Raw genomic sequence first — 15,970 nt, 5'->3', positions numbered from 1 at the left:
GCAGAGATAAATCCCTGCTTAAGTAAGCACCTCGGTGTACAACTCTGTCAGTAAGACCCTGTTACTATTGTTGATGACATTCCGGTAACCACCGATGGACGAGAACTTTGCCTATTGGTCCGCCTCGTATTACGAGCAGGAAAATGGTTCTCTTCGTCCCTCGCCCTTGGTACCAACGCTGTTGCCAACATAATTGGCAGGCTATCCTCTGACCTGCCTTGCTATCATGGCCGTGCAAAATTTTAGCGCCTTCCTGCTTTTAACCCACACGGTGGGCCCATAACCCACAGTTCCACACGATCGAAACCTGACTCTCCTGTATATCTTTGATTCCGAAACATTCTTGCATTTGGCTTCGTATCATGTCACGAGCCACCCCCCCCCCCGAGGGATGATCTATTCCTGATGCTCTGAACCCCTTCTCACACTCTGTTCAGGTATCGGTCGATTGTCCATCCGCGTGAAACTTCTTATTGTACCTTCATATTTTGCTCTCGACGTTATTCTTAAATTTCAACTCGAGAGATACTTCTGTCACATTACCTGCATTGTTCACCAGACAATTAAACCCATAAGGGTCAGTTCTCCCGAAGTTACTCTTTTCTTCCCCACTTAAATCTCGGGACGAGATTTCTTGTAGTGGAGGAGATTTGTAACACCCTCAGTGTCATGCTACAGTAATCCCCTGTTAATGGTGCCAGGTCACCATGCTTACTGAGCTAATTATCACTTGATGAAAAATCAAAGTCAAATTCAAATTCAAATTATGAGGGGAATTCAAAATTTCTCAAACATGAAAACAAAAATGTTCATCATGTGCCAAATATTCCACAACTAATATTGGTGGTGAACCAACATTTTTGCAAAGGGTTTAAGTGGCCTAAACTACTTAAAACAGTGACCTAAGCAATAAATTAAATGCCCTTTTTAATTTATAAAATTGGCAACTATTCCAAAAGCCTCCCAACCTTTTTGAGGCAGTGCACTTTAATTCTTTGAAATTGTTTTGGCCAGTGGCATAATTTTGCAAAGTCAATTGTGGCTAAAAGAAAATGCAAAAGCTGCTGGAAAGAAAAGAAAAACAACAAAAGAAAAAAGAAAAGGAGAAGTAGAGGGGAGAGAGAGGCCCTCTGCCTCACTCAGGCTTCGGCCCACCCGAGCCAGCTGGCCCAACAGGCCGGCCCACACCCCCCTGGGCCGTCGCTCTCCCCCTTCCCCTGTTCAACCGACCGAGGGCGCGCGCCCGCGCGTCGCCGCCGGACCACCTCGCCGTCGACGGGAGGGGATAAGGCCGCCCCGACGCCTCGGCCCCCTCGCCTCCCACTTGCCCACTTCCCCTTTCTCTCTCTCTTCTCTCGCCCACGCGCTCGCTCCGCCCCTCCTCTCCTCCAGATCCGCGGCCCGAGCGCAGTCGCCGCCGCCCTCCATCGTTGTCGCGGCCACCGGCGGCCCCGCGCCCGCTGACCTTGACGGTGAGCTCTGCCGTCGTCCTCTCCATCGACCGGTGGCCTCAGCTGGAGTTGGGGAGCACCGAAGCGCCGGATCCCTTTCGTCCACGTCTCCGGTCGTCGCCGCCCTTCTTTGTCTCCGGCGCCGTCTCTACTGCTACTAAGCCTCCGAGGGCCACCGTGCGTGCCGCAAGGTGAGCCCCTTTTCATCCCCCCTCTCTTTTGCTCCCGTACGCGCCCAGAACGGCTGGACCCGCCATGGCCGAGCCGAGCTCCGCCGACGAGCTCGTTGTCGTCGTTGTGACCGTCGACACGCTCGCCTGAGCTCATAGTTGTGCTCCTGGGGTTCCCAGGAGCCCAACGCGCACGCGCACGCTCCCTCCCGTGCCTCCTAGCATCGTCCCCGATGAGCTCTGGAATGCATCGCCGCGGAGCTCGCCGCCGGCAAGGCTCCAGTGACCTTTTGGTCATGGGCTCAAGCCCGTTGGACTCGCCGCAACACGGGGATCTTCCCCAGCCTTTCCTTTCTTTCCGTAGCACGCTGCTTCGCCTTCGCCATCACACGCCCGAAGCTCGTCGCCGCCTTTCTCGTCGCCGGCGATGCTCCAGTCATCCCGACGCCGGTCCTCGTCACCATCGTGTGTGCGGTGCCGGACCGCACCCTTAGGTCCAAGCCGTAGGTCCGGAGGCCCCCTGTAGCGCGGCCCCGGCCAACTCCGGCGAGGCGCCGCCGTCGCCTTGGTCGCCGGAGCCCTCCTCGGCGCAGCCGCCAACATGGATGCGTGGGCCCCATCACCTGAGTCACTGACGTTGGGCCCAGCGGGTCCCAGTTGACTGGGTTAACCCAGTCAACTGCTGACTGGGCAGCCTAGAGACGCTGACATATGGGCCCCACCGTGTAATTAGTTTAACCAACGTTTTATTAATTAAAACCTAATTAGTTGCATTTTAGAGACTGACATGTGGGGCCCAACTGCTAACTAACACCTGTTCAATTAAAATAACCCCACTGTTAGCCCTCTCTCTATGACATGTGGGACCCACTGGTCAGTTTGACCAGTCAGCGGGTCTGTTGACCTGCTGATGTCATGCTGACACTCTGCTGGCGTCATATTTCATTTTCTGTTAATTTAAATAATTCCAGAAAATGCTTTAATCTTTGAAAATTCATAGAAAATAAACCGTAACTCGGAAGAAAATGTTTTCTACATGAAAGTTGCTCAGAAAAATCCAACGAATCTGAATACGCGGTCCATTCATCTGTCACATGCCCCTAGCATGCTGAACATGGGACATTCCCCCTCCGGTCATCTGTTTGACACAGGTCCGGAACCGGGAAAACATTCCCGGTTGATTCCCCCCTTCACCTTTATTGTGTAGCCATACGTTAGGTCACACCCGGCACATCATTTTGCCACGTTATGCTTTGTGATGCTATGTTTGCTTTATATTTACTGTTTCTTCTCCCTCTTCTCCCCGGTAGACCCTGAGACCGATGCTGCCCCTGTGATCGACTACGTCGACGACGACCCCTCCTTGCCAGAGCAACCAGGCAAGCCCCCCCTTTGATCATCCCGATATCGTCCATTCCATTCTCTCATGCTTGCATTAGATTTTGCTACTGTTATTGATTGCTCCTATTCTGATGCATAGCCTGCTTTTGTATCTACTGTTGTACCTTACCTGCTTATCCTAAACTGCTTAGTATAGGTTGGTTAGTGATCCATCAGTGACCCCCGCCTTGTCCCGACTACCCCGCTGGATTATCAGAAGACTCGATCAACGGGATCGAAGACCAGGCCCCGACACCGCACATCACTTCCCCTTAGTTGCTCGACACTACTGGGTTACTATCGAGTACCGAGGGTGAGACCTGATCAGTACTTCTGATGTTAACCCTGTAGTGTAGCTATTCGGTCATGGTCATCGAGGGTGATTTCCTCTTTAACCACTTCTGATACGACTCTGTCATGCAACCCCTCAAGTGTGGACCTCGAGGGTGAATCCTCTTACGTTCACCTTGATGATTACATCGAGTGGAATTCACCGGGGGTGATTCCTCGGGTTTTCCCCTTGATGTTTAGACACACAGTTACTATGGTTACTATGACTTTACACTGAACCATGTTACTAAAGACGGGCCGACCCTGAGTGGTACCCGCGCGAGCATAATTGCGAGTGATGTGGAGACGGGTTGACCTAGAAGGTGCGCGCGAGATAATTACGAGACGTGGCAGGGCATTCCTAGCCCTTGCCGCAAGTCCTCGAGACGGGGCGACGGGGTCACATCTTTCGTGAGTCTCTGCTTGTTACCGCGCGTTCCTAATCCACTACGATTAGGATATTTGATCTGAGGGGCCTCTGGCCTGATAGCACTAACCATCACGTGGGCATAGTATGGGTGTTCTGCATCGCATACATTAGCCGAAGCTTAATAGACGTCAGCGACTAAGCGGCGCGCGCCGGGTTGGACTGCATAAGCGCCTGCCTTGTTGGAGGAGGTAGCTAGGTCTGCTCACCGGCCGCCCACGCAACGTGCAGGAGTTCCCGGGGAGATGGCCCATGACCCCTGGGGGCATAGGTTTAGTCCAGCATGCTGGCCTCTCTATTAAGCCTAGGTCGGGTTGCGGCGTATTGTTTGGCCGAGGCCAGGCATGACCCAGGAAAGTGTGTCCGGCCGGAGTTAATCAAGCGTGGTGGGTAAGTTGGTGCACCCATGCAGGGAAGAAAACATCTATCGATAGCCTGTCCTACGGTAACGGACACTCGGAGTTGTATCCCGATCGATACAACTAGAACTGGATACTCATGATGAGAATGGATTGAGATGAGAATGGATGGATGAGAATGGATTGTGATGATAACTGGATAGTATGGCTCTGCGATTGCTTTCTCGCAGGGAGTCGAGAAAGGATCTCTGGCCGAGGTTGATGACACTACTACTACTTACTTTATGCTACTCTACTTCCTCCTGTTGCTGCAAGATGGTGGCTTCCAAAAGATGCTAGTCTTTGATAGGACTAGGCCTTCTCTCTTTTCTGGCATTTCTACAGCCCAGTCCACATATACAGCCTTCCTTTGATAATGTTGCATATGTAGTGTAGATCCTTGCTTGCGAGTACTTTGGATGAGTACTCACGGTTGCTTTGCTACCCCTTTTTCCCCTTTCTTTCTTCTTTCTGGTTGTTGCAACCAGATGGTGGAGTCCAGGAGCCAGATGCCACCTTTGACGACTGCTACTACACCGAGGGCGTCTTATACCACATGACGAAGACCGTCGATGACCAGGAGTAGTTAGGAGGCTCCCAGGCAGGAGGCCTTGCCTTTTCGATCGATGTTGATTTTGTGCTAGCCTTCTTAAGGAAAACTTGTCTAACTTATGTCCGTACTCAGATATTGTTGCTTCTGCTGACTCTTGTGTATTCGAGCTTATGTATTCGAGCCCTCGAGGCCCATGGCTTGTAATATAAAGCTTGTATTATTTTAATTTGTGTCTAGAGTTGTGTTGTGATATCTTCCTGTAAGTCCTTGATCTTGGCCGTACACATTTGCGTGCATGATTAGTGTACGATTGAATCGAGGGCGTCACATATTTTATTGCATTTTATTGCGATTTCGTTATTTTCATATTTGAGTTTTCTCAAATTCTGAAAAGAGGATCATTTGGTTTTAATCGTTTTCTCTCCTAAAATATTTCCAATATCAAAAATAAATGAGAGGAGATAATATGACTTCTCCAAAATAAAAGGAATATTGGAAGAAAAATATTAAAATCAAATTTTAGTTCTATTGGAGTTTTGTTGCTATTTTATTTGCACTAGAAAAATATGCATATTTTCAAAATTGCATTTTAGGCCAAGAAAATGTTGACTCTGTTCTAAATATTTTATTTAGACGGTGAAAATTTGTTTTGGCATTTTTAGATTTTTATTTTTATTTATTTAGGATTTTCAGCGGAATCTATTAAAAAAAGTTCGCGTGCTCGACTGGGCCAATGGCCTAGCCGAGCTGGGTCGGCCCAACTGCCCCGCACCGTCACCCACTCCAGCTCGGGACGGAGTCGCAAGCGCTGCCGCCGCCGCCATGGACGTGTCCATCTCGGACACGCCGCCGCGCCCCCTCTCCCAAGCATCACCCCCTCGGTCTTTAAATAGCGCCGCCGCCGACCCCCACCCCCACCTTGAACCCGCCGCCGCCCACCGCCGCCACCACACGCCGCCGTTCGCCACTGCTGCCACCTAGCGCCGCCGTCACCGCTTGCCAGTCCGCGCCGCCGCCGCCTAGTCCCGCCGGAGACGCCGCCTCGACCATCGGAAATCGATCCGATCTGGATCCGCCGGTTTTTTTTTCCGGTTTAGGTAAAAACCAATCTGGTTTAAAAAAACCTAGTGCGTTTTTTTGATCGGTTTTATTCTGGTTCTCATCGGTTGATTTTATTTAGCGGACGCTCGTCCGTACATTCGTTTTAACGAACGATGTTCACCCGTTAGCCGCAGACAGTGAACGTTCGTTCATTAGACTATTCGTCAGTTTTTCTTTTTCCAGGGTTTTTCCGCAATTATTTACGATCGTGATTTCAGCCCTGATCTTCGTTTTAGTTTATATTTTCGCTTGTTTATCGGAATTAGGTGATTCAAGCGCCTAGATTTTCATCTCGAAACCCTCTTTCTATTTAACCAACTTAAACAAGATTTTGGTACTGTAAAACTTAACTTTAGTTCAGATTAGTAATCGGATCTAGTTTCTTTCGTAGTTTGAGTTTCGTTTCTCTGTTTGATTTGATTATTTTTGCCAACCGGAGTTCTTCAGTTGAACTTTCTGGTTAGATCTTCTTATTTGAGTTTTATCTATGCTTTAAGTTGAGTACTTATGTATGCTATTATTTGATTGCGATAGAATTCCCGGAGTGTGAAGCGTGCTGCTACGAGTCTCTAGGTTTTGCGGATCATCAGCAAGCCAAGTAACACTTTGATCATATCCCTTTATTACTCGGTTTTTATGCATTAGATTCAACCCTCAAACATTGCATGGTTAGTATCTGAATAGCATGTGGGTATTGGGAAGTAGTTGATGAGGTAGAATCTATTACCTGTTTATTATCAAACCTTTGGGAGTTACTTCTACGTTATGCTCAAGATTGCTATGCTATGATCGTAGACGTGGATTGGGTGAGTGTATTTCCATGACAGATGTGAGTATTGTTAATTAATGGTTAACTTAAGGTGGCTACTTAAAATCACATCTGGGTGGATTGCTTGTGGGCACCTGGAGAATCCAGTGTTGTCCTAGGATATCCCGGGGTTCCGAGTGATCATCCTAAGGTCCGCCACCCAGGCTCAAAGGGATCATAAGATTATTCATGCTAGAAACTTCCGTGTGCAGCCACAAGCTATTATGGGCTCTAGCATAGTTGAGTATGTTGTGTGACCTCTTTTAGTGGTGAACTAGCAGATGTAGGGGATGTAGGTTTGTACTGTCTACCCAGAGTAAAGAGTTAATGCTTCTGAAAGACTGTGTCTCGGTCATCCGTTTCTCAAACACCATGTAGTGCGAGAATTCCAATGAAGGAGATCGAGTCTTGTGAGGAAAAGTGCACAAACCTCTGCAGAGTGTACAAACTAATCATAGTTAGCCGTGTCTCCGGTTATGGACATCTTGAGTATCTGGTTCTTGCATTATCATGTTGATCTCATCACTCTAAAGTAACTTTAATTTGATTGGGTTTAAATGATGATGCTTAATTGGGATTGAGTTGGAGGAACCTTCTCAATGTTTAACAACCACCATGATAGTTAAATAAATTTATTCCTTTGTTGTAGGGAAAAATTGGCTTTATGCAAAACTGTAACCATAGAGCTTTCCACCAGCCTTATATTGCATGTAGTGATGGCAATTATCTTGTTCATTACTCTATGTGTTACATTGCCAACATATTCCATGTGATGACCCATTTTCGGGCTGCAACATATCATGTTGCAGACTTTTCAGATGACGAGTACGGTGCCATAGGTCGTTGTCGTTCACTCAGCTATGCCATTGGAGTTGATGGACTCACTTTATCTTCCAAGCCTTCCGCTGTTATCATTGTTAGATGGCCTTAAGCCATATTATTGTGTTAAGTTCTCTTTTGAGACAGTCGATGTAATAAGTGTGTGATTACAACTCTGTTATAAATCCTCGAGTATTGTGCGTGTCAGCATTACCGATCTAGGGATGACACTGATGCACAGTGATCGGACTATTTGAGGTCTGGTCGCTACAAGTTGTGACCCCATTATGTAATTCATATCAAGACGAAGAATCAAGTAGATCGCACACAGTTTATTATCACCAACCGTGTGAGATGCAGTACAAAATATTGTGGAGCACCGTTGGTGTATAGTACGCATACGGTTTACGCGAGAAGGTGCGTCGGCTATAGTGTGGGTATGTTGTTGTCTTCTTTGTGTACCAAAATTATGCAATGACATGGATGAGCACTGTAACAAGGGAAATTGGAACCAAATTTTTTAACGTTCAAACTCATCACACATGGGTTAAGCAATCTGAATCATTTGTGATGTTCACATATCGTACAAAGTTCTGAATAAGGAACCGTGTCTGATGACACTTTGCGCGCCAGTTTTTTCACTGAATCGATTCAAAATTTTCGGCTTCCGCGGAAATATCTACCTCCCCACCCCTCCCCCTTAACAAAAGCCACATTTCCCTTGTTTCAGCCTTCCTTTCCAAGTTGAAACCTTCACTCCTTGCTTACAGCACCACCCCTCGCCGGCGACCCTCCTTCATGCTGCTCGGCCTCGTCTATCCAAGCAGGTAATCCACACCAGACCCCCATCCTCCTCCTCCTTCCACATCCCACATGCCCCGATCACCGGCGCGACACCTTCCACCCAAATCACCGACCCCTCCACCAAATAAGTGCCGCCCTAAGCCATGTTGCACGCAGTATAGCCAGGAGCTCAGGGAGCATTTGGCAGTGGAGAAGCAAATCGCGGCCACACACGCGGATGAGGTTGTAATGGCTGCCATTCGTGCCGACCCCCAGATCTTGGAGCGCACCTCACTGTTGAGGCCATCGTCGACGCTTCGTGCACCAACACCGCGACGCGGTTGGCTGCTTTAAACGACAGTTCGTGGCGTTTTCTCGAGGCCACCCTCGGTGCCTTCGATGAAGACTACGAGGTGTTTTCTCAGCGTGCATGTGCTTACCTCGACTCGACAACCAGCAGGTTGGTGCCCGGAGCGGCTCAGGAAACTCACCACTACGACGAGGGCACCCACGATGCGGAGGCCTCACCCTCTTCCATGTCCAAGGAGCCAATCGTCATCGATATCTCCGACAATGAGGAGTAGCTTCTATTATTAGCTCACTAAGGACCCATGTTCAGTTTGCTAGCTACGGCCTTTCCTTAACAAATTCTAGTGAATTGTGCTATCTACTTTTACCATGCAATCTGTTGCTCTAGTGTATATGTTCTATATTTCTTGCAATGTGGTGCTCACTTATTAACTGTTTGGTTAACTAGTTGCCGTGTTCAGTTAACTGTTTGCTTCAATTCTGCAAATGTGATGTTCAATTCTTCAGGGTGCAATTTTGTATTGTCTTCCATGTGAGAAACAAATCGATTTTTTTTTACAAAATACATGAGAAACAAATACAATTGCTATATTTCCAAGTTGTCAAGCATGCTTGGTTTGGTTAACAGTTTGATCTTCTAGTATGTTATACATTGTGCAATATGGTGCTCAGTTAGCGTTTGGTTCATTTGTTGTGGTGTTTAGTTAACTGTTTGGTTCCATTCTGCAATGCGATGTTCAATTGTTGTGGGTGCATTCTGTTATTGTATACCATGTGAGAAATAAATCAAATTTGGCTGTACTAAATACATGAGAAACAAATACAATTGCTATATTTCCAAGTTGTTAAGCATGCTTGGTTTGGTTAACCGTCTGATCTTCTATTAGGAGTATGTTATATTGTGCAATGCTGTGCTCAGTTAATGTTTGGTTCATTTGTTGTGGTGCTTAGTTAACTGCTAGGTTCAATTCTGCAATGCAATGTCCAATTGTCGTGGGTAGAATTTTGTATTGTTGTGCTTGTGAGGAATAATCGAATTTGGTTGCACTTAATACATGGAAAACATATACAATTGCTATATTTCCTAGTCCTTAATCATGCTTGGTTTGGACAAATGGATTTTCCATGTGGCTTGAATTAATCTGATGAATCTGCAATGTGCTTATTTTTCATCAACATATTTTACTAATAGCATGGGAATCCTCACTTAACCTGATCACTAACTACCTTATATGTGTTGCAAGGAAAAAATGGGAAGCACTAAGGTTTACAATCGAGGTTTGCACATGCATGGTCCTTTATCTAATAGCACATTATTATGTAATTGCAAGAACCATTCTCATACTTAGGTTTTAAACAATTTGGTCTTGCACATGTAGGTCGTATTGTCAAAGGTTTTGACCCACTGTTCATCCCTTTTTGCATATGGGGAAATGAGTTGTCCATGAATATCGGTCAAGTCAAGAAACTTAGAAAGATTATTAGGATAAAGAAATTAGCGACAAAAAACAACAAGATCTTTGTCTGAACAATGAAGAAGACATCAGTTCACTACAGGATGGTACTAACTATTATACCTTGCCTTTTTTATTCCTTTGCCCCATTTCCAATATAGAGAAGATATTTAGGCACATCCTTGTTTTCAGGCCTTTCCAAAGCACTTCACTAATGATTACCTCTTAAACCACCTGTATGGTCAAGAGGCGAGGAAGGTATTCATAGAACACCCATGGTTCAATATTGAAGTGTTCCTGAAGAGGATGAAGGATGGACGGTTAATCATCCACATGCACTGGCCTAAAGTTGCAAAGACCTTCAAAATCAATGAAGGCTCAATATTGTCCTTCTACTTCAGCAGTTTTCCAGATGAGATACATCTGTCTATGTACCGTCTATGATGCTAATTTCGAAAGGTTATAAATGTTGCATGTGAAACTTGGTGTTGGTGCAGTTGTGTAATGGGGTAGCTGAGTGCTGAAACTATATGATGCTGTACTCTCATGTATTTCAATTATGAAAATGAAATATATTGTGTGCTTAATATAATATGTCAATTAGATCAATAAATGGATTATTAATAGGATAACTAGCCTGCTATTTGGGTTTTTCTATTGCAAATGGTTATTTAGAAAACACCGTGGGAGATGACCTCAGGCAACGCACACAGTTTTTAAGAATAAACCGTGTTGGATTAATGAACAATCACACACGACATCCTCTTGAAAACTGTTTGCGTTAGGATACCTAGCGCAAACATTTACCACATAAAAAAATTGTGTGTGATGGACAACCTTTGCCACACAGTTTCTTCTATGCACCGTGTGTGATGCATTCAATAATGCAAACACAAAATTATTAATACTGTGTGCAAAGGAAACGCTATCACAAACGTTTTAACGGGGAAAATTGTGTGTTATGTACCTGCGAACAGAAACGTTTTCCTTGGAGCGACTGTGTGGGATGTATATACAAACATAAACGTTTACCGGGGACTGACTATGTGGTATGAACTTACGACCGGAAATGATTTCGCCTGTATAATTGATTTTTTAGCACTACTGTACGTCTAACCTTATTTGATCGCTCTCCGGTCGCACACGACCTCATTTTGCCAAGCGTGTGTGCTAGGAGGCAAAATCCTCAACGGTTTCTGGGTCGTGTGGGAAGGACCCCCCTATCGCAGTCACTCACTTGGTGACGGTTCCAAATGCCGTCGCGGAAAGGGGTTAAAAACCATTTGTACAGCACCGACGCGTACCAGTGAAACAACAAATCCATGGACCAAAACAGCCAAATCTCACAAGATTCAACAAATTGTAAGAAAAAAATTAGGGGCTATTTTTGTGGGGATTTTCGAATTAGGACGAAAAACAACAAAATCAAGCTAGCAAATGGGGGGTAGGGACTCCAGTATGTGAATCAACCTTGCTCATGATACTAAGATGTTGTAGGGTGAAACCCTAGGTGAGACCTTTTCACACTTGGAGGAGGAAAAGTGATGAACACACAAGAACACAAGAGGAGAATCACTCAAACAAACCCAAATCACACATCCACTATAGTAGCATACATGAGATCCACAAGCATACAAGAATAATTCAAGGAAAATAGCACTAGTGTAAAGTTCTTCCCACTCCCAAGAGAGGTGAGGTCTTGATGATAATCTTCTCCAAGAGGAGGCCTTGAAATCCACAAGGATTCTTCTCCTAGGAGGTCTTGATCTCCAAGAGGAGGGGAAGATGAGCAAAGCTCTCTCAATGTCTATCCAATACTTTGCTAACCCTAAAAACGAGCTAGGTGAGGGGTCTTATAGCCTAGGGACGAAATAAGAGGAAAACAGGGGTACAAGGGTCTTTTAACCCTAATTGCGCGCAGGCATAATTGGTGGAGTCCGGGCACCCATACCGGTCAGAGGCAGGCGCCACAGAGGAGACCGGGCACCCGTGGGTGATGGCCCGGACACCCGAGGTGGGTTGTTGGTTCCCACGCGGGGAGACCGGGAATCCGGGACGGGCTGGGGCAGCGCCTAGGCAGCGGGGGCCGGGCACCCGGAGTGTCCAGGACCTCCCCAACTTCGATCTTCTCATTCCCTTCTTCCCTCTCCTCCGCCATATAGGTGCTTGGGTCTCCCTCCTTGCTTCTTCATGGAATTATTCTTGGTACCTAAGAATGCACAACGTTTCCATTTGAGGTAGGACCCAACTCTCGTGTGAATCCGAATGAAGTTCGAAGAGGAAAGAGTTAATCTCGGTTTCAATGGCACGTGCGCGAGCTCTTGTCATTGGTCCTCTTTGTGCTAGTGGTGGTGACGGAATGTCCATGTGGATGGTCGAGGGATGCTACGCATCAGTCCTTCTACTAGTTTAATGCCCGTGCATTGCCATGAAAAGCAGATCTTTGAAAGGAAATATCCATCCAAATTACAACAAACGTCAATGTTTTTCTCTTTTTCTCTCTTGCTCCTCGCATGCACATGTTTGTGGTTACTTATGGATTATGGATGGGCTTAGGCCCATATAAGACAATAATCACTGGTTAATCTCTAAGGCTCATTTATGTGCACGACAAGTGGTGGGAAGTGTGGGAAGTTTAGCACCATATTGCTATAGTAAGAAGAGTGATACCTCTTTATAAAGGTTGCTCTACCACTTGCTATTGAGAGCTTGGAAATAAGAGATGTACATGAGCGCTCCTTCTTCTCCGTCGCCCGCCCCCGCACGCCTCGTCACGATGCGCGTGCGCTGCATGTTGCGGGAATGAGCCGAGCTGAAGCTTATTTTTGCCGGTCAGGAATGGTTAATTAATCTTGGATTAATTAATGAGTCGCTTACGGAAGTGCCACTGTCCGAGATGTTGAACTGTGGGATGTTGAGGGACTCGGTCATGGGCCTGAGCCCAGGCCCATCTACACGACGACCTATATAAGAAGGCGCTGGCCAGTGGAGTGAACCCTAATTCAATTCACTCACTCCCTCTCGCACAATCCTAGCCGTCTCTACTGTTTCTCTCTCTGTGCTGCTTCCGACGATCCCATCCCGACGACCGCGTGTACGGTTGATCGGGAGAGCAGGTGCCTCTGGAACCCTGTCGTTCGAGATCCTGCCCGGGAGAACGATAATAAGGTTTTTGAGGAGCATCTCGACGCGACTGCTCCCGATCCGTCCCTATCTCCGTCCGCCTCTGCTTCCACTACTTCCTCTACATCGACTCCATGGCCAACGACGAAGTCGCCAAGAAGAAGGCCTTGGCCGCCGCCGTGTTGGCTTGGCCAACCGGAGGGTATGACTCGTTCATCCCCTATCTGATCGTTCATGTGCTGGCCGTATATATATTGTTCATAGATGTTTCGATTCTATGTACTGTACGTGCTAGCATGCTTAGGTATGAGATACATACCGTATTTGCCATGTTTACTGCTTACTCGTGGATTAGATTAGTCAAAAAAATATTTACAATAGTTACCTCGCTCCATTCAGCATAACTCTAATGTGGGATGTTGTGTTCTCTAACTCTAAAGAATCTCTGTCACGCTTGCTATCTTGTAGACAAAATATGAAGCAAGGTAGCTCGGATGTGCGATGTTGTCTTCCCCGAGTCCAAAGAATATTTGTCACGTTGCTATCTCGAAGAAAAGAATTCCAAAGAAAGTAGGCATCTAAACAAAACAACGGTATTTTACACACATTTGATAATTGAATATATTTAGTGGGGGCAGCCCCGTCACCACCGCCTCTATCCGCTGCGCTTTAGAACATACTCCCTCCGTTTTTAAATATAAGTTTTTTTATACATTTCAAATAGACTATAACATACATACGGATGTATATAGACATATTTTAAAGTGTAGATTCACTCATTTTGCTTCGTATGTACTAGTCACTTGTTGGAATCTCTAAAAAGACTTATGTTTGAGAACGGAGGGAGTATGCAACATCAAATTCATGATCTGTGTACGGCACTATTCAGTGTAAGAAATTTTGATGGAAGAAGTCAGAAAACGAAATTGCTCTGCATACGATTAAAGTGCGAACTATTTTTGTACGACGTGATCTCACTCGTACGTGGAATTGAATCAACGGCTGCTGATGATTGTCGAACAAAAGTTGCCGTACGTATACATGACTCGTCAAAAAAGTATGATGCACCACATTACCATGTACTATTTATGTTGGTCAAGACTGCTACAGCCTACAGAGTAGTTTTTTTGAAAGACAGCCTACAGAGTATACAGCTTTAGAAACAATATACAGCTTTGAGAAGGCTGAATCTGAAACAAACAATCAGTCATTGAAAAACCAGCCAAAATCTGATTCGGGCTATTTTCAGATATTGGGCTGAAGCACGTCCTAGTTTACTTCAACGCCAAAGGGGATTATGTCGAACCGGCTTTGCCAACACAGCGAATCCCTAACTGATTCTGTCGAAACTGAAGCCCAAACAAACAATACCTTAGCATGTGGGCAGAGAACAGAAACTGAAAGATATTAGAAATGACTGCAATTTAAATTTTAAGAAGAGGGTTAGAATCTGTTCATCTTACAGATTGTCAAATATTCCCTATATATGTCAATTGTGAACGTTGTAAGAAAAAGAAAAGTATGGTGACTATATTCACAGGAGTCGATACAGAAATGACAGGAAAAGAACGAAGTGGTAGTTCTACGCCTACATGTAACCATTCTATTTACTGCATGTGGTTTAACCAAACCGGGCACTGTCACATGCATTTTAGTACAAGGTTTAATCCAACCAATTACCTTGCTATCACAGACGGTATCTACCCAACTAATCGTCAGTTTCTTCCTCGTCTTCCTCGTACACCCACTCCCACTCCTCGTCGTCCTCCTCATCTTCCTCTTCCATGGACGAACCCCTGGCCATGGATAGGGCGTTCCAGTGCCGGGCGGCGAGCTTCCACCCCACCACCGACCCCGTCTCCGCGGCGTCCCACCTCGAGGAGAAGAACCCGTACTGGGACCCGAGCAGCCCCGCAGCGAACAGCACGGCCGAGCCCGCCTTGCCGGCCCACGCGGGCGCGTCGACGCCGCTGTTGAGCGCCCACAGGAGAGCGGCCTCCGCCGCAACCGCCGCCGCGGGGAAGGCTAGCATCCGCCACATCATATCACGCCTCATCTCCTCGGACAGGTCCAGGTCGAGCCCGAACCGCGCCTGGCCCTGACGGCCGCCCGCGCGCCATTCTTGGCCGGTCTTGGCTGCCGACGTCGTCGCCGTGGCGCCGGTGGTGGCCTCGACGTTGCCGGAGCTGGCCGACGGCCGGAAGGTGGCCGCGCTGGCGCGGCGGAGTGGGGCGGTTGGCTGGAGCCGTCGGGAGACGGTGGCACGGGAAGGGAGAAGGAACAACTCCATGGCCGCCTGCTTGGAGTGCTGTGGCATGTGGGAGTGTGGGTTGTGAGTTGTGACCGTTCGTCCGTGCGTGGGAAGACGAGAGAATCAGAGAAGAATGAAGGCCGCGCATGTGTTATCCTCGTATTGCAATGCGAGAGATATTTTTGCTTTCTTAAAGAACAAACAAATTATGAGAACATGGAGGATTTCAACCACAAGTGGCATTTCGAAATTCGTTATAGGGGGTGCTTGGAATTTCGTATGTTATACTAGTGATTGTAGGATTGCTTAAAGGAATTACGTGGGATAGTGGAAATTTCAAAGCATTTTATAGCCTCATGCTACAATTTTCTTTGTGATCTCCTGTAATTTTTAGTGAAGTGACATATTTTTTGTTTGTTTTAGTCCGTCTTATATTGTTGAAATCAATATGATATGAAAAATTCGATCATATACTGTTGTTATATGTCTACATTTTTTAATTCATGCATCTAGAAGCGCCGCTGACAAAGAAAATGACTCATCAAAGAAATCGAACGTTGAAACCTTCCCCGTAGCTTATTTGTGTATGCTAAATGAAGATTCCCCTCCTTTG

The 15,970-nt window shown here is 46.5% G+C and overlaps 1 protein-coding gene across 1 annotated transcript; it reads right to left on the bottom strand.

The window, feature by feature from the left end:
- Positions 1 to 14,511: 14,511 nt before the first annotated feature.
- LOC123134611 (uncharacterized) lies at positions 14,512 to 15,495 on the bottom strand. The gene has a single exon (XM_044553830.1). The coding sequence runs from the start codon at positions 15,421 to 15,423 to the stop codon at positions 14,815 to 14,817; it is 609 nt and encodes a 202-aa protein (XP_044409765.1). The 5' UTR covers positions 15,424 to 15,495; the 3' UTR covers positions 14,512 to 14,814.
- Between the last annotated feature and the right edge of the window lie 475 nt (positions 15,496 to 15,970).

Source organism: Triticum aestivum, chromosome 6B, assembly GCF_018294505.1.
Source record: "Triticum aestivum cultivar Chinese Spring chromosome 6B, IWGSC CS RefSeq v2.1, whole genome shotgun sequence".
Taxonomy (NCBI): domain Eukaryota; kingdom Viridiplantae; phylum Streptophyta; class Magnoliopsida; order Poales; family Poaceae; genus Triticum; species Triticum aestivum.
The sequence above is the reverse complement of the archived record's forward strand: the minus strand, read 5'-3'. Positions and strand labels throughout refer to the sequence as shown.

Coding starts and splice junctions, on each gene's coding strand:
- LOC123134611 (XM_044553830.1), bottom strand. CDS start 15,423: ATGCCACAGCACTCCAAGCAGGCGGCCATGGAGTTGTTCCTTCTCCCT.